The sequence below is a fragment of the Populus trichocarpa genome, chromosome 12 (assembly GCF_000002775.5).
Source record: "Populus trichocarpa isolate Nisqually-1 chromosome 12, P.trichocarpa_v4.1, whole genome shotgun sequence".
In the NCBI taxonomy this organism is placed as follows: domain Eukaryota; kingdom Viridiplantae; phylum Streptophyta; class Magnoliopsida; order Malpighiales; family Salicaceae; genus Populus; species Populus trichocarpa.
The window spans coordinates 9,630,376-9,657,132 of record NC_037296.2 but is presented as its reverse complement, the minus strand read 5'-3'; the positions used below and the strand labels follow the sequence as shown (position 1 = coordinate 9,657,132).

General features: G+C 32.3%; 4 protein-coding genes across 12 annotated transcripts; 1 reads left to right on the top strand and 3 right to left on the bottom strand.

Moving 5' to 3' along the window:
* Nucleotides 1-236: 236 nt before the first annotated feature.
* On the top strand, nt 237-3,863 carry LOC7483458 (5-formyltetrahydrofolate cyclo-ligase, mitochondrial). Of its 2 annotated transcripts, none has more exons than XM_024582692.2 (8): nt 237-561; nt 663-803; nt 1,013-1,177; nt 2,149-2,190; nt 2,301-2,346; nt 3,040-3,110; nt 3,247-3,373; nt 3,455-3,863. In XM_024582692.2, exons 1-8 carry the CDS (start codon nt 294-296, stop codon nt 3,471-3,473), a joined length of 879 nt encoding a protein of 292 aa, XP_024438460.1. In that variant the 5' UTR covers nt 237-293; the 3' UTR covers nt 3,474-3,863. The 2 variants fall into 2 exon arrangements, with proteins under 2 accessions (XP_024438460.1, XP_002318620.2); XM_002318584.4 differs by having other exon boundaries at nt 266-561; nt 3,448-3,863.
* Nucleotides 3,864-4,332: 469 nt separating this feature from the next.
* LOC7483457 (transcription factor bHLH79) lies at nt 4,333-7,535 on the bottom strand. Of its 3 annotated transcripts, XR_008056972.1 has the most exons (7): nt 7,151-7,535; nt 6,374-6,577; nt 6,086-6,151; nt 5,734-5,802; nt 5,547-5,624; nt 4,768-5,001; nt 4,508-4,690 (listed from the first exon to the last, which is right to left on the bottom strand). XR_008056972.1 is itself a non-coding variant. In XM_002317969.4 (6 exons), the coding sequence occupies exons 1-6, from the start codon at nt 7,421-7,423 to the stop codon at nt 4,562-4,564; spliced, it is 819 nt and encodes a 272-aa protein (XP_002318005.1). In that variant the 5' UTR covers nt 7,424-7,533; the 3' UTR covers nt 4,333-4,561. The 3 variants fall into 3 exon arrangements, 2 of the variants coding, with proteins under 2 accessions (XP_002318005.1, XP_024438461.1); XM_002317969.4 differs by lacking the exon at nt 4,768-5,001 and having other exon boundaries at nt 4,333-4,690; nt 7,151-7,533; XM_024582693.2 differs by lacking the exons at nt 4,768-5,001; nt 5,734-5,802 and having other exon boundaries at nt 4,333-4,690; nt 7,151-7,534.
* A 9,884-nt stretch (nt 7,536-17,419) lies between these two features.
* Nucleotides 17,420-20,462, bottom strand: LOC7483456 (B3 domain-containing protein Os02g0598200). 5 transcript variants are annotated; one of them, XM_024582891.2, is made up of 4 exons: nt 19,939-20,462; nt 19,693-19,809; nt 19,281-19,579; nt 17,420-18,128 (listed from the first exon to the last, which is right to left on the bottom strand). In XM_024582891.2, the coding sequence occupies exons 1-4, from the start codon at nt 20,380-20,382 to the stop codon at nt 18,044-18,046; spliced, it is 945 nt and encodes a 314-aa protein (XP_024438659.1). In that variant the 5' UTR covers nt 20,383-20,462; the 3' UTR covers nt 17,420-18,043. The 5 variants fall into 5 exon arrangements, with proteins under 5 accessions (XP_024438659.1, XP_024438660.1, XP_024438658.1 ...); XM_024582892.2 differs by having other exon boundaries at nt 17,420-18,019; XM_024582890.2 differs by having other exon boundaries at nt 17,420-18,019; nt 19,286-19,579.
* Nucleotides 20,463-21,276: 814 nt separating this feature from the next.
* Nucleotides 21,277-23,534, bottom strand: LOC7484764 (transcription factor MYB35). Of its 2 annotated transcripts, none has more exons than XM_024581917.2 (3): nt 23,226-23,534; nt 22,988-23,144; nt 21,277-22,351 (listed from the first exon to the last, which is right to left on the bottom strand). In XM_024581917.2, exons 1-3 carry the CDS (start codon nt 23,356-23,358, stop codon nt 21,535-21,537), a joined length of 1,107 nt encoding a protein of 368 aa, XP_024437685.2. In that variant the 5' UTR covers nt 23,359-23,534; the 3' UTR covers nt 21,277-21,534. The 2 variants fall into 2 exon arrangements, with proteins under 2 accessions (XP_024437685.2, XP_024437686.2); XM_024581918.2 differs by having other exon boundaries at nt 22,988-23,117.
* Nucleotides 23,535-26,757: the final 3,223 nt, after the last annotated feature.

The following is a 26,757-nucleotide window of genomic DNA, read 5'->3' as shown; positions in this document are numbered from 1 at the left end:
ATCCTACTCATATCTCATAAAAAAAGAAAAAAGAAATTTCATGCTATGAATATTCTTAGGACTCGTTTTAAAACAATAAATATATACGAAATGAAAAAAAATATAAAACCCATGATTCGAAAATAATAATATAAAATTTATTTCTTCTAATTATATTTTTTAATTTTTTTAAAGTGGAAGATTACTCCATGACATACTACTAGGTAGACCAGCACAGTAGAAGAAAAGATCTGATGTGGTGTCTTAAATAAAAATAATAGCAATAGGATATGGAGTAGTGGTGCAAAATAATAATGTGGAGAAGTGGGCTTAGACAAAGGGTTAAGGAATTGTTAATGATTCTCCCACCTTGCTCATTTTTACCACCTTCTCCTTCACCTTCACAACGTTTTGCGTTCACCAAGAAGCCACTTCTAGGCCTAGCCAACGCTTCTCTGTGTTCGCCTGGCACAATGAGCACCGCCACCAATCTCGACGGAATATTCAAGCAGAAACAGGTCCTTCGATCCAAAGTCCGCAAGTCCCTCAAGTCCATGGACCCTTCCCTCAGATCTCAAGAAGGTACCATTAAGGCCATCTTTTTTTTTCTCCTTACCATATCGTAATAAAAATCATTATTATTTGATACATTCATGGCTAATTCTCATCTGGGTTTTCATCAGACGATGCAATTCAAAGTCTTGTTTTGGAAGCTCCATGGTTTAAATCTAGCCAGAGGCTGTGTGCTTATATAACTTGTAGTGCTCTGCGTGAAGTTGACACTTCAAAATTGTTGTCTCAAATCCTGCAAAATCCAACCAAAGGTAGCTCTGTCTATGTATTCTTTAATTTCTCAAAATTGTCATTACAATGACCTTGATAGAGACGTAAATTCGAGAATGCTATAAGGTAGGGTTAGTAGAATAAACAATTTCTTGACTTGATGCTTTTTGTATGTGAGGAAAATCCCTCTTGTATGTTTTCTTGAACTCTAGATGGGGGTGGACTTCTTATATGTTTTCTTGAACTCTAGATGGGTCAGTTGAGAATGCAAAAAAGCTTTATGTTCCGCGTGTGGAGGACAAGAATAGCCACATGCGAATGCTCAACATTTCAAGTATGGATGATTTAATTGCAAACTCTATGGATATTCTAGAACCAGCTCCAGTAGATCAACATGGAAATGCACGGGAAGATGGTATGTGTCGTACACGATATCTTTTTACAGTCCAAAAAATAAACCCTGACTTCCCTGTAGTACAGATTATTTATGTTTTTTTTCCTTTCTCTGATTGAATGTATGACAAAAGGAATAATTTTAAGCCCTTTCTTCTTTCTGAGGGAAGGACAGGGTTTGAGTTCTTATTGTTTATGATTGTTTGCTTTGGAAATTTGTACTTGCTCCTTAGTTAGCAGAGAAGTAGAACTTCTGAAATTTTGATTGCTAACTATTGCCTCCTCAAATCTAGAGAATTCCCTTCAATTAGTTTTTGTGATTTAAAGAAAGGAAATCAGTTTGCCATTCATTCATTAGCATCAAATATAGATGTCTGGTATGCAGCAGTTAATTTATAAACTTGTCCTCCATGGTGAGAGACTCTATACAAACCTTATCTTTTGCAACTAGGCTTTGTCCCTGCCAACTGGCTTCCTTTGTTCTTTAAGGAGTTGGCAAAGTTGGAAACAATTGAAAATTGTTTAGTTCAATTTAGAGACAAATAAACAAGAAGCCAAATGGGGGAGGCTTTGGACCAGGCTTTTCTTGATCTCTGGCTGGTGAGTGCATCCGAATACCCTAAATAAGTTGCTTCTAACATGCTTTTTGGGTTTGGAGGATCAAAGGGGGCAAGGTGCTGAGGAAGTATGTAATTTTTGCTATGATTCGACACATTTTTCTGTGGGCATTAGACAACAAATTTTCTGAACAATGGAATTTTTCCTTCTATTTTTGGGTTTGAGGAGGGATGGCTGTGCTCAGGAGGAGGTTGAGAATATCAGCTTCCTGAAAACCTCAGTCATAAAATCTGTACTCACATCCATCCATGTCAATGCTGGTGTTAAATTGTAGGCATCGCCTCTAGAAATATATTGCAGACACTTATTGATTCATAAAATCATTTTTGCTTTATATCTGATAACTATTCACATTCAAGATCCTTCTTGATGCAGTTATGCAAGCAAATGACCCAGTTGATTTGTTCCTCCTGCCTGGTAACTGTTTTTTTTTTTTTATTTGTCTCAACCCCTCCTCTGCAAATATATATGAGAATTTTAGCAAAAAAAATTCCAGTACATAATGTATGTCATGTTTATGTTGTCAGGACTTGCATTTGACAAATCTGGAAGACGCTTGGGCCGTGGTGGAGGGTGAGCTTGTGCATCGTAGCCTCTGCTTCTATTTTAGTCTATATGAAGTATTGTGACCTGAACTGTTTGGATGTCTTATCTAATTGTTAGAAAAAAATTTTTGCCCTTCAATCTGTATCTCAAAGCCTTGGTATGATGCCAGATTTCTTCCAAACCCTTGCTTTGGATGTTTGGAGATTTAACCTCACTTTTCCTTTTGGATAAAATCAGCCATGATATTAGGATGATAGTCAAGTTACATGTGGTGAGAAGCCACTAAGCATATGGCACAGAAATGGGAGCCTTAACCACACCCTCTAAAAGCCAATAGCATGGAAGTTGCAAGTTCTGAACTAACATAGTACTGGGATTTGGGTATTATTTTGGACAGTTTTAAGGGAGGGGCATCCAATTTGAACCTCTTCTAGTGGAGAGCTGCAGCTATCAACTAGGCTATGCTTCAGCCACGAGATTTAGGGCATTACTTTTGGTCTTCCACAGTAATTACTGAATCCAATTGCATGGCTATTAGAACAGTTATCACAATTTTAACCTAGCGAGCACATCTGACTGCACATAAGCTCATGTTACTGTGTCCTGCACACATTTCCAATGCATACTTTCTATACATTGCTAACATAATATTTGCAACCAAATTATATCTTTCTTTAATTTTTGCATTTTCTTGTTTATATGTGCAATGAAAAATCCTAGTTATTATGACACTTTCCTGAGGAAGTATCAAGAACTCGCAGAGGAGAGGGACTGGAGGCAACCCCTCTTAGGTATTCACTTGTTTACCTCTTTATAGTATGATGTGGAAAACTTGTTTGCTTCCTTTATAAATACAATCATTTGACAGATGATTTTCGTTTTGTTTGTTTCTTTTTTCTGTTTAAACAACGTGCTGTTGTTTTGTAGTTGCACTTTCATATTCTCTGCAAATCATAGATGATGGAGCTATACCGGTAACTTTGAATGATTTACCGGTGGATGTTCTTGTGTCCCCAGCTGGTGTGATTCCCATTAGCCAAGCTGCCTTAAACAGGTTTTGCGGCCTATATTCTTCTATTAATGAGTTGGGTTAAACTTTCCAGTATCATGATTAGTGTACATTTACAGAATGCAGATTTGACATTGGACTTTGAAACACCACATCAATCTTCTTCAAAGCCTTCAAGAAATTAATTTGGTTGGCCTGTAACATGACGAGGATTTTATATCTTTAAGGCGTGCAATGCTAGACTTCTGCAATTGGAATAGGATTAAACTTTCAGATATGCCGTCAATGAGAGGCCAAGATTGGTTGTCCAAGGAACATGATATTTTTGGTCCTTGGAAATAGTGCTTGATGTGAAATGGGTTGGCATGATCTGTATTTGCCGTGGGCAACTAACAAAGTTGAGATACTGGAAATAAGTATTGGAATAATTAACGAACTTTCTTGATACTTTGTTTTTTCATTGTTTGACGAACTCTTTTCGGTATGAAATGGAAGTAAATTGAATGTTGACAAGTAATGGTGATCATTTTTTCAAGTCTGGTCACAATTTCGTTTATTCAAGGAGTCGCTTGTCCCCCTGGAATCCCAAATTGGAGGCTTCCTTTTATTTTGTGACGCTGCTATCCGACCATTGAAGTTTGGCTCTTCGCAGAGAGTGGAAACCAATTAATAGAGAGGTGTGAACTGACTGTGACAACTAGCCTGGTCGTAACTAGAGGGTTTAATGCAGCTATCTCTGAACTACGGCGGGGGGGCCTTAACCGGGAAGGAAGTACCAAGGTTAATATAACTACTTGTAGGATTTGTAACAACTAGCAATGTCTTTCACTCCAAAGCATTGTTGTTCCTAGGGGTCTTGTCCGCTTTCAGCTGAACGTTGGAGAAGGGAACGCCCTCCTTCTCACAGCTTTCAACAGTCACTTGCCTGGGTCAGCCATCGTCCCCACAACTCTCTTTGCGTCGAAACCTTCAATTCCCGGTGATGTGTTAACCAAGGCATTCCAAGAAGGAAATGACGTAATTGATATCATAAAATCTAAGTTTGGTTCTCAACTAGTTCTCACATATCCATTACTGAATATGATACAATTAAAGATAAGATGTATTTTCTACAAATGAGATGATAGTACAACTTCAGTAATGGTCACAGATATCACAAACACATTTCTGCATCTAATGTGGAAGCCAATAACAAATCTCTTCTCAATAAACTGAAGAAATCTAGTTCCTCGATTACGTGGCTCTTTTAAAACTTCCACCAACCTGCATATGTAGCCATTCCGGTTGGGATCCTTGAACATAGTCTCTTGTTGGTTGTGGGCCAAATATCATTCCAGTAGCATCAAATGGCTGTGCACCAAGCTACAACAAACCATCATTGAACAAATCACAAGACAGAAAAAACTAACAGAAGTGTTTACTGACACAGCTCTACTCACTGGATTTTGTAATTTCATCAGAAATTTCATTTGTTTGCTTGTTCAAAGACATGAGCAATTGGAAGAATATGATATGAGATTGACAAATACAACAAAGGATGAGGTTAAGATTGCTGTCACAACGAGCAACCTCTCTTGTCTGCCTTTTGTGTTCCAAATGTAAACCTCTCAACCTACATTCCGAAACTGGGGCAACAGCAGTTGGGATTCAATATTTCTTTAGTGCAATTTCTCCTGTGTATACAAAACCTTATTGCAGATCCTTGTTCTTAGACATCAGAAATACTGAAAACTAGAAGATGTTAACTTGTTCAGATTCTGTGCAAGCTATTAAATGCTGGCACAGTGGCAGCATTGCCTAACAATCAGAATTCCGGGCAGGCTTTCAGAACAAGTACATAGAGAAACCTTTCACTGAAATTTTACAAATAGATGAAAAATAAAAACAAAGCAGCTTTTCTTTTTAACCTGTAGGCTCATCCCTCCTCGATAACAGGGATCCTAACCAAGGGATGAGATGGAATCAGTTGGTAAGAATTTAAAATTGCTACGGAGCAATTTGGGTGAATATCCAATTTTGACAAGCGCTCACCAATTACCTTTACATTGCAGCAGTATCAATGACGCTCTTATTTTCTTGGTGGTCATAGTTATTACATGGGAATCAACGATGGCAGAGCAATTGTAAGAAAGATGCCAGAAACTACCTCTCATACAATGGTAAATCAATTCTATGATGATGTAAAAGTCAAGTGCTCAATCATGTTATGTCTACTTACGTCTTTTGGATGAAGGCCTTCAATCGCGGGGCTCGTGCTCATCCTTGAATTTACTGCTTCTAGCTTCATTGAGAGGAACTATAAAATCAAATTTAAAAAGTATAAATCTAGGTTCAACTTCAACAGAATAGAAAGGAAAAAAAATAGTCTTGAACTAGCAATAAGCACTGTAGGATGGGGACACTACCTCAACCTGACACTGGAGTGACTGGATGTAATTAATTATCTCATCAAGGGCAAGTGCTTTACCAATGACCTTGTTAAAAGAATAATCCATATGTGAACTACGTTAAAAAATGATTGTGATTCTGATAAAATAAAAAATAAAAAATGAGGAATTTCAGCTGACACCTTCCATCTTCCAAAATGTCTGTTATGGGATGGCTAAATTATGAGGCATGAAGTTTGGAATACAACAGAGACCAGGTAACAGATTCATCCTCAGCCTACCTCGGCCTCTTCTTTAAATTTTCCTAAGAAAGTTTTTTGCAGAACTATGGCAAAATGACTAAGATAAGACCAGCAAGATAAATGAGCACCTTATTACACCCAGGGACCAAATCTTGGAGTATCTTCATCCTCTCACCAATCCTCTCTCTCCGAGCCTGCCAAAAGCAAGTCTATAGTAAGCAGCAGGTTTAAAAAATGTCCACCATTTAAACTCTGAAGGTTCAAACAGATAAAAAAAAAAAAAGCAACAGTCTAGCAAAATGATTACAATTTCATATCAACCTGAATCCATTTTACATGAAATTCCTACTTCATTCTTTTTCAAATTGAGAAACGATTTAAAAATTAGCAAATTAAAGAGGGCTGAAGCAAATTACTCTCTCTGCTAAACTGTGGCTATCAGTCGCTTGGCCCCTTCTTGATCTGACATGAATATAGTCTTGCATAGGCGGCTCAGATGGTTTACTGCTTGGTTCAGCTGGCTTGTTATTAGCAGCAGAACTTGCTTCTATTTCAGCTCTTGAATCATTGTTTTCATTCCTTGACCCCGAAATTTTCCTCCGCTTACCATTCAAATCATTCTGTCACAAACACAATGAAAAGGTACAGACATACATCATTTCCAGTTCAAGACAATAGTTCATTTCCATCCCCTAACCTAACATCTTCAGTCCAAAAAGCTGAAAATCTCAATCAATAAAGTAACAACCGCAAGCTCCATTCGGAAAAGGAATTGTAAGCACAGACAAACAAGGGAAAAGACAATTCAAGAACTTGTACAGATCACAGGTTCATACGCGGAAGAAAAGTAGTTCAATTGCATAAATAAAAACCAACAACCCATTTCAAATGCAAAGCAAGTAAATAGAATAAAAACTAATTCCCAGTTAACAGATCCCGTACTGAAAATCTATCTTTTTTTTTTTTCCAGTTTATACATAAGTAGAAAGAGTGGCACTCTATATATATATATATATATAAAAGTCTCCTTTCTCTTTTTTTCCTTCCATTTTCCAGCAAAAGTTTGCAAATTCATCAGTTCAGGCTTAAAAAAAGCAAATTAACAAACAAAACATCTCCCATTTTCTGAGAAACCAAACAAAATGAATAAAAAGAAAATACAAAAGAGACAAGAAAATGAAGCAGAAACGAACCAAATCATGGGCACTAGTGGTGGTAGAAACCATTATGGATGAGTCATCCTCCTCGGAACTCAAATCTCTAGCCTTCCTATTTCCATTTCTATTTCCACCCCTCTGCTCGGTCACAGTGGATTCGTCAACGGACCCATCTCGGTCGGCCAAATTAGCCATCCGGAGGCCCAAAGCAGTTGAAGAAGGAGGAGGAAAAGGCCAAATCTCAGTTAATGAGTAGGAAGATGGGTTGGCCGCAGAGAAGGACTTCTCGTTTATCAATGGAGGATCCATATTGGATTGGATTGGATTGGATTCACCAGAAAGAAGACAGCGTCAGCGTGTGCCAGTGGACTATAAGTTGATGCTTAGTCAAGCTCAGACTGGGGGTTTTTTTTTTCTTTTTCTTTTTTGTCCACGTCACAAAGAGGCTTTTCCTTCTTTTTATATCTTTTCCTTAGTTTATTTATTTATTTTTTAGAAAATGAGCGTGTAGGACATAAATTAATTCGAATCAATCATTTTTATATCCTTGCTTCTAATTCTGATAGTCTATTTATTTTCTAAGTTTTAATTTATTGTGATTGAAGGCTTAACCCTTCTACTATGGTAAAGTGATCGCTTAGTTCTTTGTCATTAAAAAAATAAAAATTATTATTTTATTTTATTTTATATAATGTTTTCATCCATGGTATGTATAGAAACCCCCTCCTCTACAAGCCTCCTTTAACATATCTAGGCATAACCTCTTAAAGGAGCCCGACTTCATGAGCTTTTTAAAAGCAACGTGTTTGGACTAAATTTTTTATTTATTTTATCTTTAATAGACTTAGATAACTTGTCCAAGCTCAACTTTTCTTTGAAAATTTTTCTAAGATCTCATACGAGTATTTCAATATTTTATACTAATTCAATACGTATTGTTTTAAATAGAATATAACTCAAAATATCACAAAGATAAAATTACATTCCACTCTCTCCTCTTCATAAAATGACAAAACTCATGGGCTATATAAATACCCCATGAATCCTTCAAAAACAAGATTCACAATATCTTTATTTTTAACATTTTCAGCACATATATTTTCAAAGTATATCTCTCTAAAATATCATTGCACTTTCTCTCTCTACAAAGTTACTGACTTTATCATCGAAGAGTCCCATTTTAATAAAAAAAGAACCTTTTATAGGTACCAACTACCATAGCTACTAGTCGCCTTGACTTACCCTGCAACCTTGCTATTAACACAACTATTGGTCATCTTGACTTACTAGACATCACCTACTACAAGTTATCAGTTCCATGAGATTTTCATATCAAGTCACCAGACACCTTGACTAGGGATGACAAATCAGATTGCTTGAACTAAGAGATTAGCTAATCATATAACACATCAACTTTATTTCTAAGCATTTTAGATTTTAGGACTTATCAATTTGGGATGAGAATAATGAAGGATTCCTTGGTGGAAAAGATCAAGACTTTGAAGTTGCATCATATGTGTGGAAAATAATAAGGAGTAACTTTAAAATAAAATATCGCAAGTCATTATAAATATTATATAATAAAAATATCTGCAAAAGGGATCATTAGTATTGAGGATTGCCTATTTGGTTGGTTAAAGATATTGTCATAATGAATATTTATATGCAATGATTAATATTGATGTGTTCGAAAAAAAAATCACCTTATTTTACACAATTATGTCATGGTTAAATGACCAAATATGTGTTTAAAAACTAGGGGTGTTACAGCTATACACCCAACTATTTATCTACAAATCAATTTTACCCAACACATAATTTCACACATTTCAAAATTTTAATATATGTATCTTAAAACAACTAAACACTTAATATTCCATATTATAACATTCAACACTAATCTCAAGCATTCTTGTAAATTCCTAAACATCCATTAAACTCCTTAGTTAAATTTCATTTCATCTAGACTTCCAACATCAAAGGTTCCAACTTAATAACCACACACACTTCAAACTTTAATTAATATCTAATTCCATAAATCAATATCCATATTATGACATTGAATCTTCACTTAGGTCTATTTTATTTCCAAGTTTCAAATTAATTCTTATAACATCACCACCTAATAATAATATTCATGTTTCACATATTAATTGATTATAAATATTTACTCATTTTTTGTCAAGCATATAAAACTTTAAAGTCTATACAATTTATCTATTTTCTACATTTCCTACGTTTCATACGTATAACCACATCTACAATGATGATATTCAAATTTAGGCATTCCTAACATCATTTAAAACATTAAACTTACATAATTCCTCCCAATTTAGCCAACTCCAAAATTTCAATATTTCAATACATCCAACACAAAATATTTAAGCTTTTAAAAATCTTCCTTCTTAATTATTATTTTTTTCAATTGAGAATTTTTATATTAACATTAGTTTTTTTATTTTCAGACCAGGGGCTTACATTTCTTATAGAAGATCAATTGATTTGAAAGTTCCTTAAGTTGTTTAAAAGTTTATTTTAATATAAAAGTAAAACTATGTTTTGTTTATAGTTTCATTATTTTTCAATTAAGTTCTTTACAAATAAAAACATCAAATCATGTTATATAATTTATAGTATTTTTTTTTCTAAAAATCGAGTACAATTAAGTATTTCAAATGAATAAGCATCTACCATATAAGATTTCCCATACATAAATTTTTAAAAAAAAATTCTTACATTTTTATAATGATGTTAATTCTTTTTAATCCAATTTAAGTTGATAAAAATATATAAATAATTAATAAAATTGAATATTATACAATTAACAAAAAGCCTAAAAAAGGTGGGCTTTTACTGTACACCACCTCACAAAATACTATTCATTAAAATATTATTTTTTTATTCTTCAACATTTAATTTATTAGAGATTGAGTTTTATGATTTGTTGTGGTTTGATTTCTAGGTGGTTATCTTAATCTAATTACAAGTGTTGTGGGTTTAGTGAGTTATTCTAGTTGACTCATATTTTTTTTTTAATTGATATTTTTTTCAATTTCATCCTTCAATATTAGGTTAATTAGGAACTAGGTTTCAAGATTTGTTTCCGTTTACTTTCTCTTAGGTTATCTCGGTCTTATGACCTAGATCACGAGTTTTGTGGGTTAACATGGGCTGACTCAGGTCTTTTTATTATGTCATTTTTAGATTAAGATTTTTCCTAATTTTATTCTTTAACAATAAGTTATTTGAGAATTATGCTTTATAATTTGTTTTAATTTTCTTTGTATGGGGTTATTCAAATCTCATGACACTTGTCGTGCATTTGGCAGGGTTGTCTAGGTTGACTCGGGTCATTTTTCTAGTTTGATTTCTATGAGGTTATCCTGGTATCATGACCCAAATTATAGATTTGGCAGGTTAACCTAACAGGTTGACTCAGGTTGTTTTTTGTGTGTTTTTTTTAATTGATTTTTTTTTTAATTTCAACTTTCAACATTGGATTGATTGAGAATTGAACTTCTTGATTTTTTTTTAATTTATTTTTTATAGGGTTATTGTGGTCTCATGACTTAAGTCGTAGATTTAATATATTAACTCAGGTTGACTTAGGTTATTGTTTTTATTGTTTTTTAATTGATATTTTTTTCATCTCATCCTTCAACATTGGGTTGAGTAGGAATTGAGCTACATAATTTATTTTGATTTACTTTATATAGGGTTATTCTAGTCTAATGATTCAAGTCTCAAGTTTGACAGGATAACCCGGGTTGACCTAGATTATTTTTTTAGTTTGATTTCAATGAAGTTATCCTGGTATTATAACTCGAATCATGAGTTTGTCTGGTTAATTCAGATTGTCTCTAGTCATTTTTTGGTTCTGTTTTAATTTTTTTTTTTAATTTTATCCTTCAACATTGAGTTGATTGAGAATTAGACTTCATAATTTAGTTCAATTTATTTTTTATGGAAATATCATGTTCTCATCACTTAGGACATGGACTAGGCATGTTAACTCGGGAGTTATTTTTTGTTCGTTTTTAATTGATTTTTTTTTAATTTCATCATTCAATATTGAGTTGAGTGAGAATTAATGTTCATAATTTATTTCAATTTACTTTATATGGGGCTATCCTAATCTTATGACCCAAGTTGCAAGTTTGGCAGGCTAACTTGAGTTATTTTTTTTAGTTTAATTTCTATGAGGTTATCCTAGTATCATGACCCAGATCATGGGTTTGGCGGATTAACCCAAGTTGACTTAGGTTATTTTTTGTGTCTATTTTAATTGATTTTTTCAATTTCATCCCTTAACATTGGGTTGATTGAGAATTAAACTTCATAATTTATTTTAATTTACTTTTTTATAGGGTTATCAAGGTTTTATGACTCAGGTTGTGGATTTGGCAAATTAACTTAGGCTGACTCAGGTTGTTTTTTATCCTTCTTTTAATTGATTTTTTTTCAATCTCATCCTTCAAAATTGGATTAATTAAGAATTGAACTTTATAATTTAGTTTGATTTACTTTATATGAGGTTATCTTGGTCTCATGACTCAAATCATGAATTTGGTAGGTTAACTTGGGTTGTTGTTTTGTTCTTTTTTTAATTATATTTTTTTCAATTTCATCATTCAACATTGAGTTGATCAAGAATTATCTTTAATGGGTCATGAATTTAGCAAGTTAACCCAAGTTAACCTAGGTTGATCCAATAAGTTATTATCTCAATATTTTTTTAAAAAAATCATCTTGAATTATTTTTTAGTCAAACTATGTTTTTACTGGTTGTCAATGTTGCCTTTTGACATTTCAAGTCGATCGAGATCACATTGAGTTAATCCCCACATGATTTAGACTTTTTTCTACAAGAGAAAACATTAGCAATGTTTAAACCCTTTTTTTTACATTAAAAATATTGATCTGATTCGTAGAAAAGCATGGGCCAATGGGCCAATGATCTAGTACAACTAAAAGAATATGTGGTTTTACTATTGAATGTTGTAGCGGTAGACATGGCTCAATGTGGACAACACCATTCAAGTAATAATTTTATTTTTTTCTTGCATTTCAGTCATCAAACTTTATTTCTTTCAATTTCATCATCACAAGTTATGTTGACATCATTTTATGTGTTAGGATTTGCTTTTCTTTACATCCCTCCACATACGCAAAGTATCTAAGAAAATTCAAAATTGAATTAAAGATCAATTTCATGAAATAGAATTTAATGTTATATGTATTTTTTTTGAAAGAACAAGAACCAAAATAAAAAATAAATAAATAAGCATACCTTTCTCATTTTCATATGGAAAAATTCATTTTCATCCTTAAAGTTTAAATTTATGTATTATTTGGTTCTTGTTATTTTATGATTTTATATTTATGTCTATGACTTTATTATTATTACATTTCGATGAAACTGAGAAATGAGAGAGAAATTCATTGATAAAAGAAGAGGAGATAAAAAGCTTTAAGCTTGTTGCTACTCAATTTTTGATAAATTTTTGAAAAAAACCAAAAATAGCAAAAAACAACAAAAATTCAAAAATATATATTTTTTACGTCTTTATGTCACTTACAACGTCTTTTTCCTATGCGTTCAGTAGTCAACGTGCTTTTTAAGTTGATGTTGAAGTTACTCTTTTTCAAAAAATTCAAAATACAAAAAAAAATAAGAAAAATTAAAATTTGCAAAGGACCAAATACGAAAAGAAAGAAGTTGAGGGACCAATTTATGTTTTGATTTGCTTGGTCACCAAGTTTGCTTGGGGACTAAGCAATTAAAAATAATAAACTTTTTTTCACCTATAAATAAGTTGTGGTTACACGCACAAAAAGGGGGATAAATTTGGGGGGAGGTCATAAAACAACCCCAAATCTAAACCTAAAATAGGTTGTCACCACCCCTCTTTTTTTTCTTCCTCCCGAGCTAGTCTCTCTTTCACCAAAAGCCCCCAAACAAACCAACCTCATGATCTCTCTTTTCAGGAGTGATGCATGGTCGTAACGATTGCATGATAAACAAGAATTTTGATTCTTCCCTAAATTCTGAGTAACGATCCTAGTGTCATCTATAAGTCTTGAATTCAAGATGCTTCAAAAAGGGTTTGCTTTGATACAAAATAATGTGTAGGAATCATACATCCTAAAAGCTTGTTCTAATCCTTTTATGTGAGACATAGGGTAGGTTTACTACTTGGTCTCTTAAAAGGGTCGCTCTTTATCCCAGTGATCACTAATGGAAGGCTATACTTTTATAATGCTTTATTTATTAACTCATGCTTTTAGATTGTAGTATCATTTTATTCTAGCAATTGAATTTTTTTGGAACAAATACTTTTGCAGTAGTAGTAGCAGTAGTTGTCATTGTTTTTCTCTATTCTTATATCTTTTTATCTCTGTTTGTTTTTATTAAGTTCAACATAGTATTTTCACAATCTATATATTGCCACACATGTTTATTCTTTTAGTTAATGTTTGAATTACTCTTTTAACATCATGTGCTTGATTTTATGTTTTAAAATAGTCAAACAAAGTAATGGTAGGTTCTGAAAGTCTGAGAAAATTGTTTGGGCTAAGAAAATGGTGCATTTTTTTATATATATTTGCATCAAAGCAATCGAGATGAGAATGAGATTAAATACTCATTTTGATAAAGCTAGTCGGATATTTCTAGTGACTGCCTTTAAAGAATAGATTGTCCATGCTTTTATCAAGGCACAAGTAAAGAACAAATGAGATGATTGCAAAAACAATTGGAGGATATGGAAGAAGTTGATTTCTGAAACTAGTGTTGGTTGAATGAGTGAATTAAAAACTATTTTTTCTAGTTATGAGTGGTGGAAAACAAAGATCTAGGTTATTTATCATGAACCTTATCCTTTCATTTTTATTTGTCTTATTTTGGTAATTAATAAATTTAACAAGTTTTATTAATTACATTTAATTTATTTTATGTAGGAAATTAGACGAGTCAAAAAGTTTAGGCATGCTGATCTTGAACTATCTTTTTGTTCTAAATTTGACAGAATGTTCAGTAATATAGTGGTTTTTGGATAGTATACATGGGCTCCCTCTTCAAGTTCAAGAGTGTTGTTTGATTACGATAATGGGAATGATATAACATTTAGAATGCCAGTGATAATGATATAGCTAATTTAGAGGAAGTAAGTGGTGATTTAGAGGATGATAACATTTTTAATTTTGCAGATAATATTTGTAACATGATAACTAGAGTGAATATGTCAAACAATAGTACCACACATGACAGTTCCAAGAGAAAAGAAAGAGAACATTCTAAGGTTTCACCTTTATTAACAGGGATAAAAAAAGGGTGTAACATTAGTGAGGTGGTGATGATAGAGCTTCATTCCATGGATAGAATTATCATTGAAGACAACTTTCATTTTTTTTACTAAGTACTTTTGTTTAAGGAGCAAGAGAGAGATGTGGCATTAAGGGTGAGTAAAAAAATTGAAAAATCGATTAAACCGAGAAAACCGGAAAAAAAATAACCGAAAAAACCGAACCATGAAAAAAAACCGATTAAACCGATTAGAATATTTAAAAAACCAACTAGTTCGATTCGATTTCGGTTCTATAAGCCTGAACCAAACCGAAAATAAAAAAACTGAGCCAAACCAGAAAAAACTGAGACAAACCGAAAATACCGAGCCAAATTGAAACCAAACCCATTGGAAATTACAAAAAAAACCCAAAAAAACAATATAGTTTTTGGTTTTTAATATAAAATAACCGAATCGAAACCGGTCGGTTGGGTTACGGTTTTTGTTTTAAAGTAACCAAACCGAACTGAAACTGGTCAGTTTGAACCGGTTTCAGTTTTTTAAAAATTCAATTTGGTTATTTTTATAGGTAAAAACCAAACCAAACAAAAAATGATCACCCCTAGTGGGCATCAATTGGAGATCTTAATAAGAAGATTAAATTGCCAAAAAAATATTTGGGTGAAGTAAAAAGCCTTAGACCGAGAGGTGTATCTTGTCTTGTTTACTATGATGTTATTTTTGTAAAAAACAACGTAGCTATGGTATAGCTGGTATCTTATTTAACATGTTTTGTTTTTTAGTATCATTTACTTGCCCTTGCAACTAAATGTTATGACCATGTAGAGAAGGTGCTAGCCTTTATTGTTTGGCTTCCATGTGGTTACTACTACTTGTGGTGAAGGAGGTAAATGATTAAAGATTAGTGTAATTGAAAATGATTGTATAATATCAAGCCTTATTTATGGTTGTCTAGATTTCTGTAAGAAGTCATTTAAATTTTATCCAACATTGGCAGCTACTTTTAAATCTTATGTTAATCTAGTACTAAAAATTATGACGTGAACTTATGAAAGGAAGGTCACTTTTTAAAAGCTTTTGTGTTGGTTCTAGTTGTTAGTGAGGCTTATTATATTAATGATGATTTGATTTAACTGTATATTTAACATATTTTTTATATCTAATCTCTCGATCTCATTGAGATCATCCATGCAAGGCATTAAATGCTAACTGATTATGAATTTTGTATTGTGTATGTGATTTCTTAGGATATTTGTGTGAGAAAATCTTGATTTGTTAGGAAATTTGTGTGAATAAATATTATTTTTTTAGAAGATAATTTTGGTTTTCACCACATCTTCTTGAGTGTTGTTGGTGTTGTCCTTGTGATCTTTCCCACTTGCAACATCCTCATTTCTTTTAATGAAAAATGGAATATGCTCATGCATATTAACACAATATATTATGAGCACTTTCATTTTTTACAGGACAATGTTTTTTAAAATCAATTTCTAGCTTTTAACAAAACCAATAGATTTTGCTTAGAGAAAATTTATGTGGGTAATTGAAATGATATATATGAACATTGACTTATGAATTTTGGTCTAATTTCATCTAGATTCTACAATGTCTACAAGGTAACTTTAACTTTAGAGAAAAAAATAAATAAAGAATAGTGTTGTTACCTATTTTTGGGTTCCCACACAAAATAATTAAATAATATATATATAATAATAATAATAATAATAATAATAATAATAATAATATTCAGAAGGAATCCAAAAAATAATAAGAGTGAGAAAATAATGCTGGAACGCTCATAAAATGGCTAGGAATTGGTTGAGGAGGTTCAAAAATACAAGAAGGATGATTGTTAATGAAATATGGTCATGTTTCTCTATACAATAGCATTAGGTGCTTCAAATAGTGAAGTTAAAAAAAAAATTAATATTCGGATGAAAGAGTTAGTAGATGTTTTAATGAAGTCTTAAATACGATATATTTGCTTGTAGTAGATGTTATAAAACCAAAAAACCCTGAATTTAAAAACACTCCACGTGAAATTATAATGAATCCAAGATATGTCTTATTTCAAGGTAACACAAATGTAGTTCTTATTCATTAATGACAAATATAAATTGTAAACAAAATGTTGTTAATTATTTACAATCTAATATTTACTGTTTTTCATGTAGAATTATGTTAGTGTGATTAATGACACATATATGTGTGCTTGCATATTTTAAGAAAATCAAATTCTATTTATTAGTAAAAAAGGTATACTGCCTCAAAACGTAATGGTTGTATGTAATTTTGACGTGCAATTCATATTTGTTTAAGCAAAATAGATAGACATTTGCAAAATTCGATCGCTATCCCAATTTTATTTCTGATGATTTTTAACTAGTGTAGTTCCATATTCAGAAAGCTATAGATACCAGAGGCCTTATCAAATGGATTATATGCGTGATGAGATTACAAATAATTTAATGAAGCAATAAAATTATAACCTTAATATCTCATTTTTGTATTTATGATGTATTAATAATTTAATACATAATTATGTAATTCGAAACTTCAAAATTACTACATGTTCTTTTTAATCATTTTATTATCAACATCATTTCCAAAAGTAATTTTAACTAAATACTTATCAATTGCTTTTTATATAATAATTTCAACTATAATTTTAACCAAATACATTTTATCCAATCAACCATAATCTTTCCAAACCAACTCTTTTCAAACAACTATCACAATGTTAAACACTCTTATTAAATGTGTTTAATAATATAATACATATTACTTTTTAAAAATACTTTTCAATAAAAATACATCAAAATTATATTTTTTTAATTTTTTTTTAATATTAAAAAAATATCAATTTAATATTTTTTAAATAAAAAACAACTTAAAAAACAATCATCTCGGTACACACCCGTCTACATCAGAAATATCTGACCGGAATTATTAAGTAGTCATTACATTAAGGTTTGAAATGCAGGTAACCATCAAGAACTGGTCTAAAGGGCCAATTAAGCAGGAATTTTTTATTAATTAAACCCCACTGGCAGGATAACACATCATGGCCCAACTAGGGGAATGGCTAGAGTCCCCATGAACTTGCAAACGAATGGCATGTCCCAAGCTCAGCTGTTAGGACAAGAGGGACTAAAGCCTACAAGAAATACTCCTATCAAATAATACTATTAGGGCTGGCTACTCCCCTAAAACCAGGAATCAAGAGGTGAAACTGCATCTACAAAGAATGATGATCACAAAAACACACACACACACACACACACACCAGAGAAGTCGGATTCTTGTCACCTTTGACTACATAGATTGGCAAGCAAAATTGGGATTCATTACATGAATGGGCCATTTTAGGAAGCTTCAGATTTCAAGCTCGCGCCTTGCCACAAGATAGAAATGGGACCTCAAAGGATGCCCACCTCACTAAAGCTGAATATGTCCAAAGTCAAATAGAGCTTGTGTACAATGATGTTCTTGTGAAGCTTCTAATTCCATGGACTTGGATGCCTAGCATCTTTAAAAGCTGAAGTACCACCAGATGCTGCTGGGGAAGGGGAAGGAGAGGATGCGGCATAATATGTGCCTGATACAGACAATGTAGGTAAGTTTAAAGGATGTCCATGGTGCCCCATTGGAGCAAATCGTGATGGACTACCAGAGGTTCCCAAACCAGATCTAGAGGGGTGTGGAACCTGCAAATGATTTCAGTAATTGAAAATCAATAGCAAGTGGTACACATCAATATAAGATACTGAAGGTGGAGAAGGTATAGCAAAATAAAAACCTGGCATAGGAAGTCTTAAGATAATCCAATCATCAATAAATGCTACGCATGACACCTCTTAATTTGACTCAATGCAAAACATTTTAGCCCGTGCGTGTTTAATGAAGTGTACTGATGAATTTCAAGGAAACCTAACAGAAATATTCTTGTTCAAGTGAGGATAAAAGTTAAATTAATTTGCAACTCTATGCCATTTCAAGTTTCACAATATCCACATAATTAATTTATTACGAAGCCTAATTGAATAATTGTTTGTTCAAGAAAGATATGCCACGTTAAATTCTAATTCTATGCCATTTCAAATTCCACAATATTGTTAAAAAACAATCTCTGATAAAGCCGTTAACATATAGTAACATGCCCATGTCAACTAATCGTACTTCTCTTAAATAACCTTTATGTTCACAAGACAGCAAATTCATGGTAATTCGTGTTGACAATATTTTTCAGCCTCCCATTTCTGGCTCTCCTATCAAACTATTGATAGTCATCATCAACCCAAAGGGAAAACCAATGATGAACTCATCCATCTCTAAGAAGCCAACTGTCCTTGGCTTTTAGTACCCCTGCAAAACCATTAGTGTGCAAACAACTAATAATTTTGGTGTTATAGCACACTGTCCAATCACTCTGATAGTCTAGATGGTAGAATATAAAAAACACAACCTTGGAATCTGTAATAATATACTTCACCCTCTTGACATATTTTTTTTCAGGTGATTTTTCTTCCTCAATACTGACTACCCTTAATAGTTTTTATAAACATCTATATGGAAGGTCCAGACCAATTGAATGTCTATTAAACATAAACCCAGAGCAACCTGTGGCCAGCTCAAGGGATTAGGGTGTGCAGGGTTTGGTTAGCGATCTATTTTGTGGCCTAGTTCTACTTTCCTACTTGAAAATCTCTCTGAATGTAATTCACTAATATCTAACAACGGCCCATAAAAAAATTAAACAAAAAAAGGGAAAGAAAGGAAATTTAATTTGAATGAACTGCAACACAAACAGGAATATCAATAGAATGAGGCAAATTGTAGTTGTAGCAGAGTAAATTTACGTTACCACATTGGGCTGAATATAGGGAGGCCTTCTAAGAGGAGACTCGGATGAGGGAGAAGGAGATGTACTGCTCATTCTATGTACATGACGTGAATGAGTGTTATGATTTGAAATATCTTCAGCTTCTCCCCCTTCTATATCACCACCAGGATTTGCCTCAGAGCCCATCCTAGGAGTAGGATGCCTAGTCATCGATCCAGAGTCATTTGAGACATCCACTTGAAGTTGAACGGAAGGGCGAACCGGCATCCCTTGAGTACTATTTCTTCTCTTTAATTCTTCCTCCACATTCAAGATCTGTCAATCATTCCAAGTTCACCAATTGTTCAAAAAGGACGGAAAAGAAGAAAACAGCGCAAAACATCGATTCACACTCCTTAATCAAGCCCAGAGAGAAGACACAGAGTTACCTGCTTCAACGCTTTTACAAGGTTATGCTTCTTTGCATTTAAAACTTGTAACTTGTCCTCGATTTCTCTCTTCCTTTTCTCTTTTTCTTCATCTAATTCATTTGCATTGCTCTTTGTCTAAGAAGAAAGGGACAAAAAATTGAAAAATGCCAATTATCATTTAAACAACAAATTATCAAAATCATAAAAAAATGAAGTAAACAAATAATTAAAAAGAACAAAAATGTAAGATTTAAATCTAAATACCTCCACACTAGGGTTATTAGCTACGTCGTCAGGTTTTTGCAAGTTATTTGGATTCGGATCACCATTAACTGCATCATCAGCGGGCTTCATGGAGAAATCAGCGCCGTCCAACCCAACATCATCCTTTTCATCCTCTCTAGAACTAGAAGCTCCTCCATCTCCTCCACCTTTACAATCTTCTGCTTGTTCTGCTTCTTTACCATTATTATTTGCAACAATCTCTTCTTCTACTGCTTCCAATTTAGGTTCAATTGGGGCTTTCTCAATGTGATTTGAATTAGGGTTTGAAGTGGTGGTGGAGCGGAGGCGACAGAGAGCTTTGGAACGGCGGTGGCAAAGGGTTTTGAAGTCTCTGGGAGAAATCTTGGGGGTAGGCATTAGCCATCGACGAGGGACGTCTGCTACGCTGTGCAAATTCCCTCTGTACAGCGATATCGCCACCATCTCGCTCGCTTTCTTGATCAGAACAAAAGCTACAGGTTGGTTACTCAAAGACACACCACTTGTCGTTGGCTTAATAAATTTCCAATCAACTTTTCTATTTTTCTCATTTTGACTCCCTACTTTCTATTTATCGTTGATTTAGTCCTCCATAGCCCACGCACATTGACACATATACCGTTAATACACCAAGTCGTTATTTATATAAATTTCTTTCTTAAATCCAAAATTATATTTAGAACTATTTAATTTTAAAAGAATTAAGAAAAGCCTCAAACACACCTTTTATATTAAGTAAGAATTGACAAATACCAATAAAAGTACTAAATAAAGCATTACACAAGGCTATAAAAAATAAAGCTATATATATATAAAATAAAGCCTGGAAAATATATTTTTTTACAAAGAAAATAAATCTTATTATTAGAGCTTGAAAAAATATTTTTTTTATGAAGAAAATATTTAATTCTTTTTATAAATACTAAATCAAAAAAATTTATATTCATAAATAAAAATAATTTTTAAAAAGTTTCAAGAATTACTTACAATCGAAACTATATTTTTGAAATAAAGCAATTTTGCAATCTCAACAACAATCAAATACATTTTTTTAATACATTAAGATCTCTTATATATAGAACCAATATATAATTCGATACTTGATTTAATATTTCTTAATATATAAAGAGTATTTTCTAGATGTATCTTAAATTAATAATAATAAAAAAATTCATATACTTGGAACACTATGAAATTATTTATCATTATTTCATAAACTTGTATAGTTGATTGCTAGTGATGGAGATAATGAATGAAATCCTTGCCGATAACTCGGAAGTAAGAGGCTCATTTTAACCATTAACAAGCTACATGGCTTGATTTGACTAAGTGCTCATACTTGAGGGATGAAACATGTATTTCATCCTCACGTGAATGGCAGACGAATTGTCGTCCAAGGAATTCCAAGAGTAAGCATGGACCCTTCTCAGACACTCGTGATAAGAAACATCCATCCATTCCCTCTTTGTTTAATTAATGGTTACAGAAAATTCAGACGCAAAAGCTTGTTCAAAACTTAAATTAACATGAGAAGAAACTAGAAAGTATCCATGTTCATATATGGGGGGGTTGAAGTTTTAAGAACTGAGTAATTGATCAGTAGTAGAATATTTCCTCCAGCAAGTTAGGAAAATCCAAGAATATCTTGCTTTCTCCATCCATGATAGTTTCAACAAATGAACTGTGTTGTGACGATGACGATGCAACTTGATCATCAGAACCAGTGTTGCTTTGGAGTGCCAAATCCATTCCGTTAACTCCAGCATTAACCTCGGTATTGGATTGAAAACTTTGTGGTATCATTACATTCGGATTCTGTGTTTGGTTCGTCAAGTCCTTGGATGAGAATTCTGCTGCGTTTTCCTGTTCTGCTTGTGGATGATCACCAGGGAGATATTCATCTTCTAGAAGAAAATCGCACCAGCTAAAGCTTGTTGAGCTTTCATCAAGGATACATGGTGCTGGAATAGTTTGATATGCAGTGCAAGTACTTGAGGCCTCCGTCACCAGTCTTATGGCTTGAAGCTGATCAAGAAGATCTAGTGAGTGATTGTTATTCGCGTCATTGTTATACATAATGTTCAAGAAACATTCTTGGTTTGATTCCATCTTAGGTGGTACCGTTGTGGTCATCAAATGGCTGTTGATGTTCGACATTCCTTCAGGAGTGAATGGATATTGCTCTGGTTTCAAAGTGAAAACATTCTTTAGGCCTCTGCTGAGTGACCCAATTCTGCTTCCATATTTTACGAGGCCACCGATATTTCCGTAGTCAGCTAAAATTTTAGAGAACGGCTTATGAGTGACAGGATCTATCCCCATTTCAGACAGCTTCTTTCTTAGCCTAGCGTTCCAGTAGTTTTTCACATCATTGTCTGTTCTTCCTGGAAGTTGTTGGGCTATTATAGACCACCTGGAACATGAAAGGGAAACCATGAGAGAGAGATAGAGATAGAGTAGAGTGTGTGTCTTTATACTTCCACTGTTAACAGAAACAGGCTGTCAGAAAAAAAACTGCATCTCTTGCAGGCTTCATTGGATGTTAAGTTTGTTATGGCTTGCTACAACTGAGAATTGAGAGCTGATGCCAAACAGCACGCTGTGGTGACAAAAATGGAACACGCCCCAGTGTGCTTTTGGCACGGTTGCTGACAGCGTTGTTCATCAAACTCTTCCCTCTGATAAAATGACTGAAACTTCGGTGAGAATAGACTGTAAATTAGGCTAGTAGAAATTTGGGCTTGCAACTTATAATCAGCTTATTCGAGAAGTCATTGAGGTTAGGCAGCAGGAAAGTTGTGAAGGCTGGAAAATGGCTTTCAAAAGGAGATAAAAATCGATGTATGTATGTATGTAAGAAACAAACGCTAGTGTTGATGAACATAAAGTTCGCTTCGTAGTGGAACTAATTATAAGTTTAAAATGTTAGTTTGACGAAGTGCTGTGAGAAAATATTTCTATTAATCAAGCTTTATGTTGCAGAACTGCATCGATCAGTGGTGAAAATTAGGCACAAGAAGGCAAAAAGAAAGCTTGTGAAAAAACTCACCTGCTACCTATTGCTGCATGAAGCCTAATAATCATTTCCTCTTCATGGGGTGTGAAGCTGTCGTGCTTGAGATCTGGCCTCAGGTAATTAGTCCACCTAAGTCTGCAACTCTTCCCACATCTTTGAAGTCCTGCAAAACATTCTCGTTTATGGAAAGCTGCTTGACAGGAAAACTCAATATTATAACAAGGTTAACTGTAATCCAAATCATATCAACATTATGTATATGTAAATCGACCTGCTTTCTTTGGAACAGCAGTCCAATTTCCTGTACCATGCTTGGCCACATGAGCAAGCATTTTCGCATCTTCCTCTGCAGTCCAGAGACCCCTTTTCACATTCAATTTGTCACAGCAAGGAGGTCTCACCATCGTGTCTGTTTATGCAAAGTCACAAATCAAAAGATGATATTACAAAATAAAACAAGCTAAGAGAGGCGAAAAAAGACAAGTTTAATCGAGGTATAATAGCGATGCAACTCGAAGCTTTCTACAGCAAAATGCTATTTTTTAAATTTATTTCCCTGCTTTTTGAGAGGTTGAGATGAGGAAGAATGTGGGTTTAAAGGTACAACAAGCGTGGAAGCAAGAAAAGCATGAAGCTGCTCACATTCAACTAAATTTCATGATGTGAAGAATCTTGGGATGATGTGAAAAAAAAATATAGGAGAATGCTAGCTACCATTGCCACTGACATGCGTGAAGCATAAAAGCATTCATTTTGAACACCTGCTGTGTTAGTTGGCCAAGTCTACTTAAGAACCATGTGGAGCACCGGAAAACTTAAACTGATAATCTCTAAATAATGTCAAAATAAGAATACTCAAAAACATTTTCTGAGATAGAAAGTTTCTTGGAAATTTCGTGTTTCATCTTCACTTCAAGAATTGGTAATATTGAAGAGGCTCAGATTTTTGCGGATAACACCAGAGAGCGGGAGAGGGAGGGGTGAGTATTCCCAGTAACCAGCTTTTGTTACAGAATTGCTAGACAAGTGTTAACAATTAGGTGGAGAGTGTACAAGCCAAACTGACCATGGCAATGGTAGGCAGCATTCCCCGAAAACACATAGAAATCATCCTCAATGTTTAAACTCACAATACATGTATGCTGAGCCCCAAGAGCACTAGAATCAGGCTCGAATTGGCTGTTTTTTCTTTTTTAGTTTCCAACAATCACAAGTTTGATAAGACTAGTTATTTTAGGCAAATGAACCAAGGAATTGAAGAGATAGCATGGAGAACCAATCTGAGTGTGCTTGAGATGGACTTGCAACCACAAAACAAGCATGAATTGTTTATATGGATATTGGCTACTGAAACTAGCTACTTAACCGAGTTATATTGGAATAAAATCAACTAGAAATTCTAATCGATGATTATTTCTACTAAACTCATCACCATCATAAAAATAAATCTTTTTATTCTCTAATATCAAAGTAGATAAAGATATCTTAATAGTCTTTCAACTTAAATTTTTTTCGTCAGAAAAACTAGATTCTTCACAAATCTGCTCATTCAATAAGACAATGTTATGAAGTCTAATGAGATTTAAAACACCCTTTATTTTACTCAAATTCCTATAAAATATAATCATAAAAAAATAACATTAATATAAACCATATATATTAGTGATAAATTCAATTCTTAAAAAATAATACTAATGTTAATGAAAATTATAATGATCATTTCCAATATTAGTATTGATATGATAATATTAGTAGTTTATCTTAGTTGACTTCTTCAATTATAAAGAAAAAAAAATCAAATCACAATTAAAATATACTCAAATTTCTCTTATATCTCGTTGCACGTCAAATTGATTTAAGTACTTGAACCGTAAATTTTTAAGGTTATAAAGTATCTTGTCAAATTGCTCCCACCATACAACTAATTGAAATAAAAGTTCAATAAATTAAATATTATAAATACAAAAATAACATATATATTTAAAAAATACATGTAATAATAGTTCCTATGGATTAATCAAAAAACTCACACCAAAAGCTCATTAAGTTTGACTATATATTCACATTGAGGTTAAAACTCTTTATCTTGCAAAATTATGGCAATTATTTCCTTTCTAACTTTACTTTTACTATAGCTTGATTCTATACATTTCATGTAAGTAAATATTTGCATGCTTAAAAAAAAATAGCAAGATGTAATTTATTATTTTTATTAATAAAGTTTTTCTTCTTCAAAGATAAAACTCATGCATGATTATATATAAATTTGGTTATGTTCTTGTCAAGTGTTTTTTTTTACTTTTTAGATGATAAAATCACATTTTAGTTTTATCAAACTTTTATTTAAATTAAAATAAACAAAGTAAACTTGGAATATTTCAGTCGAATATTTGGATGAAAAATTTAAAATGATCCAAAATCTCAAATGAGATAAAATTTATTTTATTTTGTTATGTTTATTTTTTAAATAGTATAAAATATATCGGTCATTCCAATTAAAAAGGAATAGAATTGACAATTTTATTAGACCATAAATCCAACTTTCAATAGGTTTACATTTCCTTGATGTATACTAATCTTCTTATCCTAATTATTGAATATACCTTAATCATAATTGCATTGAATTTTGTTACCGTAACTATCTTATATACAAGATTTTGATGAACTTAAAAAAATATATTTATTTTTTGGGAAATGATTTAATTAGAAGAATAAAAATAGTATGATTTGAATTTTTAATTGTTGGTCATTAAATTCTTTTTATATATAAGTAATTAAAACTTTGATATTACTTTAAAAAATCATAATAACTAAGCTTTAAAGGGTTAATGTAACCCTAAAATATTATTTTATTATATTCATTAACATCACTTATTATTATTATTATTATTATTATTATTATTATTATTAAAGCTCAGCAATTAAATTATAAATAAATCTAGACATCACTCAATAATTACTTTCAGTACTTCATGTAATCAATTCTCTGCTTTTTTTATGAATAATAAATTCATTGCTTTAAAACATTTCATCAAGAGTTTTCGTAGTATTTCGCTGGATGAACAGTCTATTATGCCGGTAACTGTAATTAAGACAGCATCTAATTATAGATTCGCATGCGTTAGCGAAATAAATAAAAAATTAATAACTTAAATACGATTCAATTAGAAAATTAAATAATCTTTTCATAATTCTATTTATAATCCAACCTAGAAAAAAGAAGAAGAAAAAAAAGAAAAAGTAAAAAAAACTAGGCGGTAGAAAATAAAGGTGTAACGGGAACATCATCATCCATATGTGAAACGGTTACTCTATAGTTATCAAATCTGGTTTGGAAGTTCATCTAATCAAGAGGTTGGGTTTTAGGTTATTCGAATCAATTTAAATTAATTGAATTAATTTAAAAAATTTTAAAAATTATTTAAAATTTTAATATTTTATATAAAAAATAAAAAAAATTCATATCAATATACGCTATACTTGTTGTAAATAATAAAATTTATAAAAATATTTTAAAAAGTTTTTTATCTCACATTAAAAAAAACATAATTTTTTTCTTATGAATATAGAGTATATATACTAAAAGATTTCAAATTTCAAATTAAAAAAATAAGTTCTTTATTGTAAACATAATATATATATATATATATATATATATATATATATATATATATATATATATATATTAAAGAGTTTCAAATCTTACAATAAAAAGATATTATGTTATTCTTTTAAGTTGAAGTATTTAAACCAAATTTTTTTTTATCCTGCATTGAAAAAACATAATTTTTTTCTTGTAAATT

Excerpts from the sequence above, each read along its gene's own strand:
- LOC7483456 (XM_002317968.4), bottom strand. The coding sequence starts at position 20,382 with ATGGTGGCGATATCGCTGTACAGAGGGAATTTGCACAGCGTAGCAGAC. Across the intron at positions 19,580-19,692 it reads TTGTAAAAGCGTTGAAGCAG|ATCTTGAATGTGGAGGAAGA; the intron begins GTAACTCTGTGT and ends AATGATTGACAG. Across the intron at positions 18,129-19,285 it reads CCTATATTCAGCCCAATGTG|GTTCCACACCCCTCTAGATC; the intron begins GTAACGTAAATT and ends AATCATTTGCAG.
- LOC7484764 (XM_024581917.2), bottom strand. The coding sequence starts at position 23,358 with ATGGTGAGACCTCCTTGCTGTGACAAATTGAATGTGAAAAGGGGTCTC. Across the intron at positions 23,145-23,225 it reads TGCTGTTCCAAAGAAAGCAG|CTTTCCATAAACGAGAATGT; the intron begins GTCGATTTACAT and ends CCTGTCAAGCAG. Across the intron at positions 22,352-22,987 it reads CATGCAGCAATAGGTAGCAG|GTGGTCTATAATAGCCCAAC; the intron begins GTGAGTTTTTTC and ends TTCATGTTCCAG.
- LOC7483457 (XM_002317969.4), bottom strand. The coding sequence starts at position 7,423 with ATGGATCCTCCATTGATAAACGAGAAGTCCTTCTCTGCGGCCAACCCA. Across the intron at positions 6,152-6,373 it reads GCCACAGTTTAGCAGAGAGA|GCTCGGAGAGAGAGGATTGG; the intron begins GTAATTTGCTTC and ends TGCTTTTGGCAG. Across the intron at positions 5,803-6,085 it reads TGGTCCCTGGGTGTAATAAG|GTCATTGGTAAAGCACTTGC; the intron begins GTGCTCATTTAT and ends TCTTTTAACAAG.
- LOC7483458 (XM_024582692.2), top strand. The coding sequence starts at position 294 with ATGTGGAGAAGTGGGCTTAGACAAAGGGTTAAGGAATTGTTAATGATT. Across the intron at positions 1,178-2,148 it reads TGGAAATGCACGGGAAGATG|TTATGCAAGCAAATGACCCA; the intron begins GTATGTGTCGTA and ends TTCTTGATGCAG. Across the intron at positions 3,111-3,246 it reads CTGGAGGCAACCCCTCTTAG|TTGCACTTTCATATTCTCTG; the intron begins GTATTCACTTGT and ends GTTGTTTTGTAG.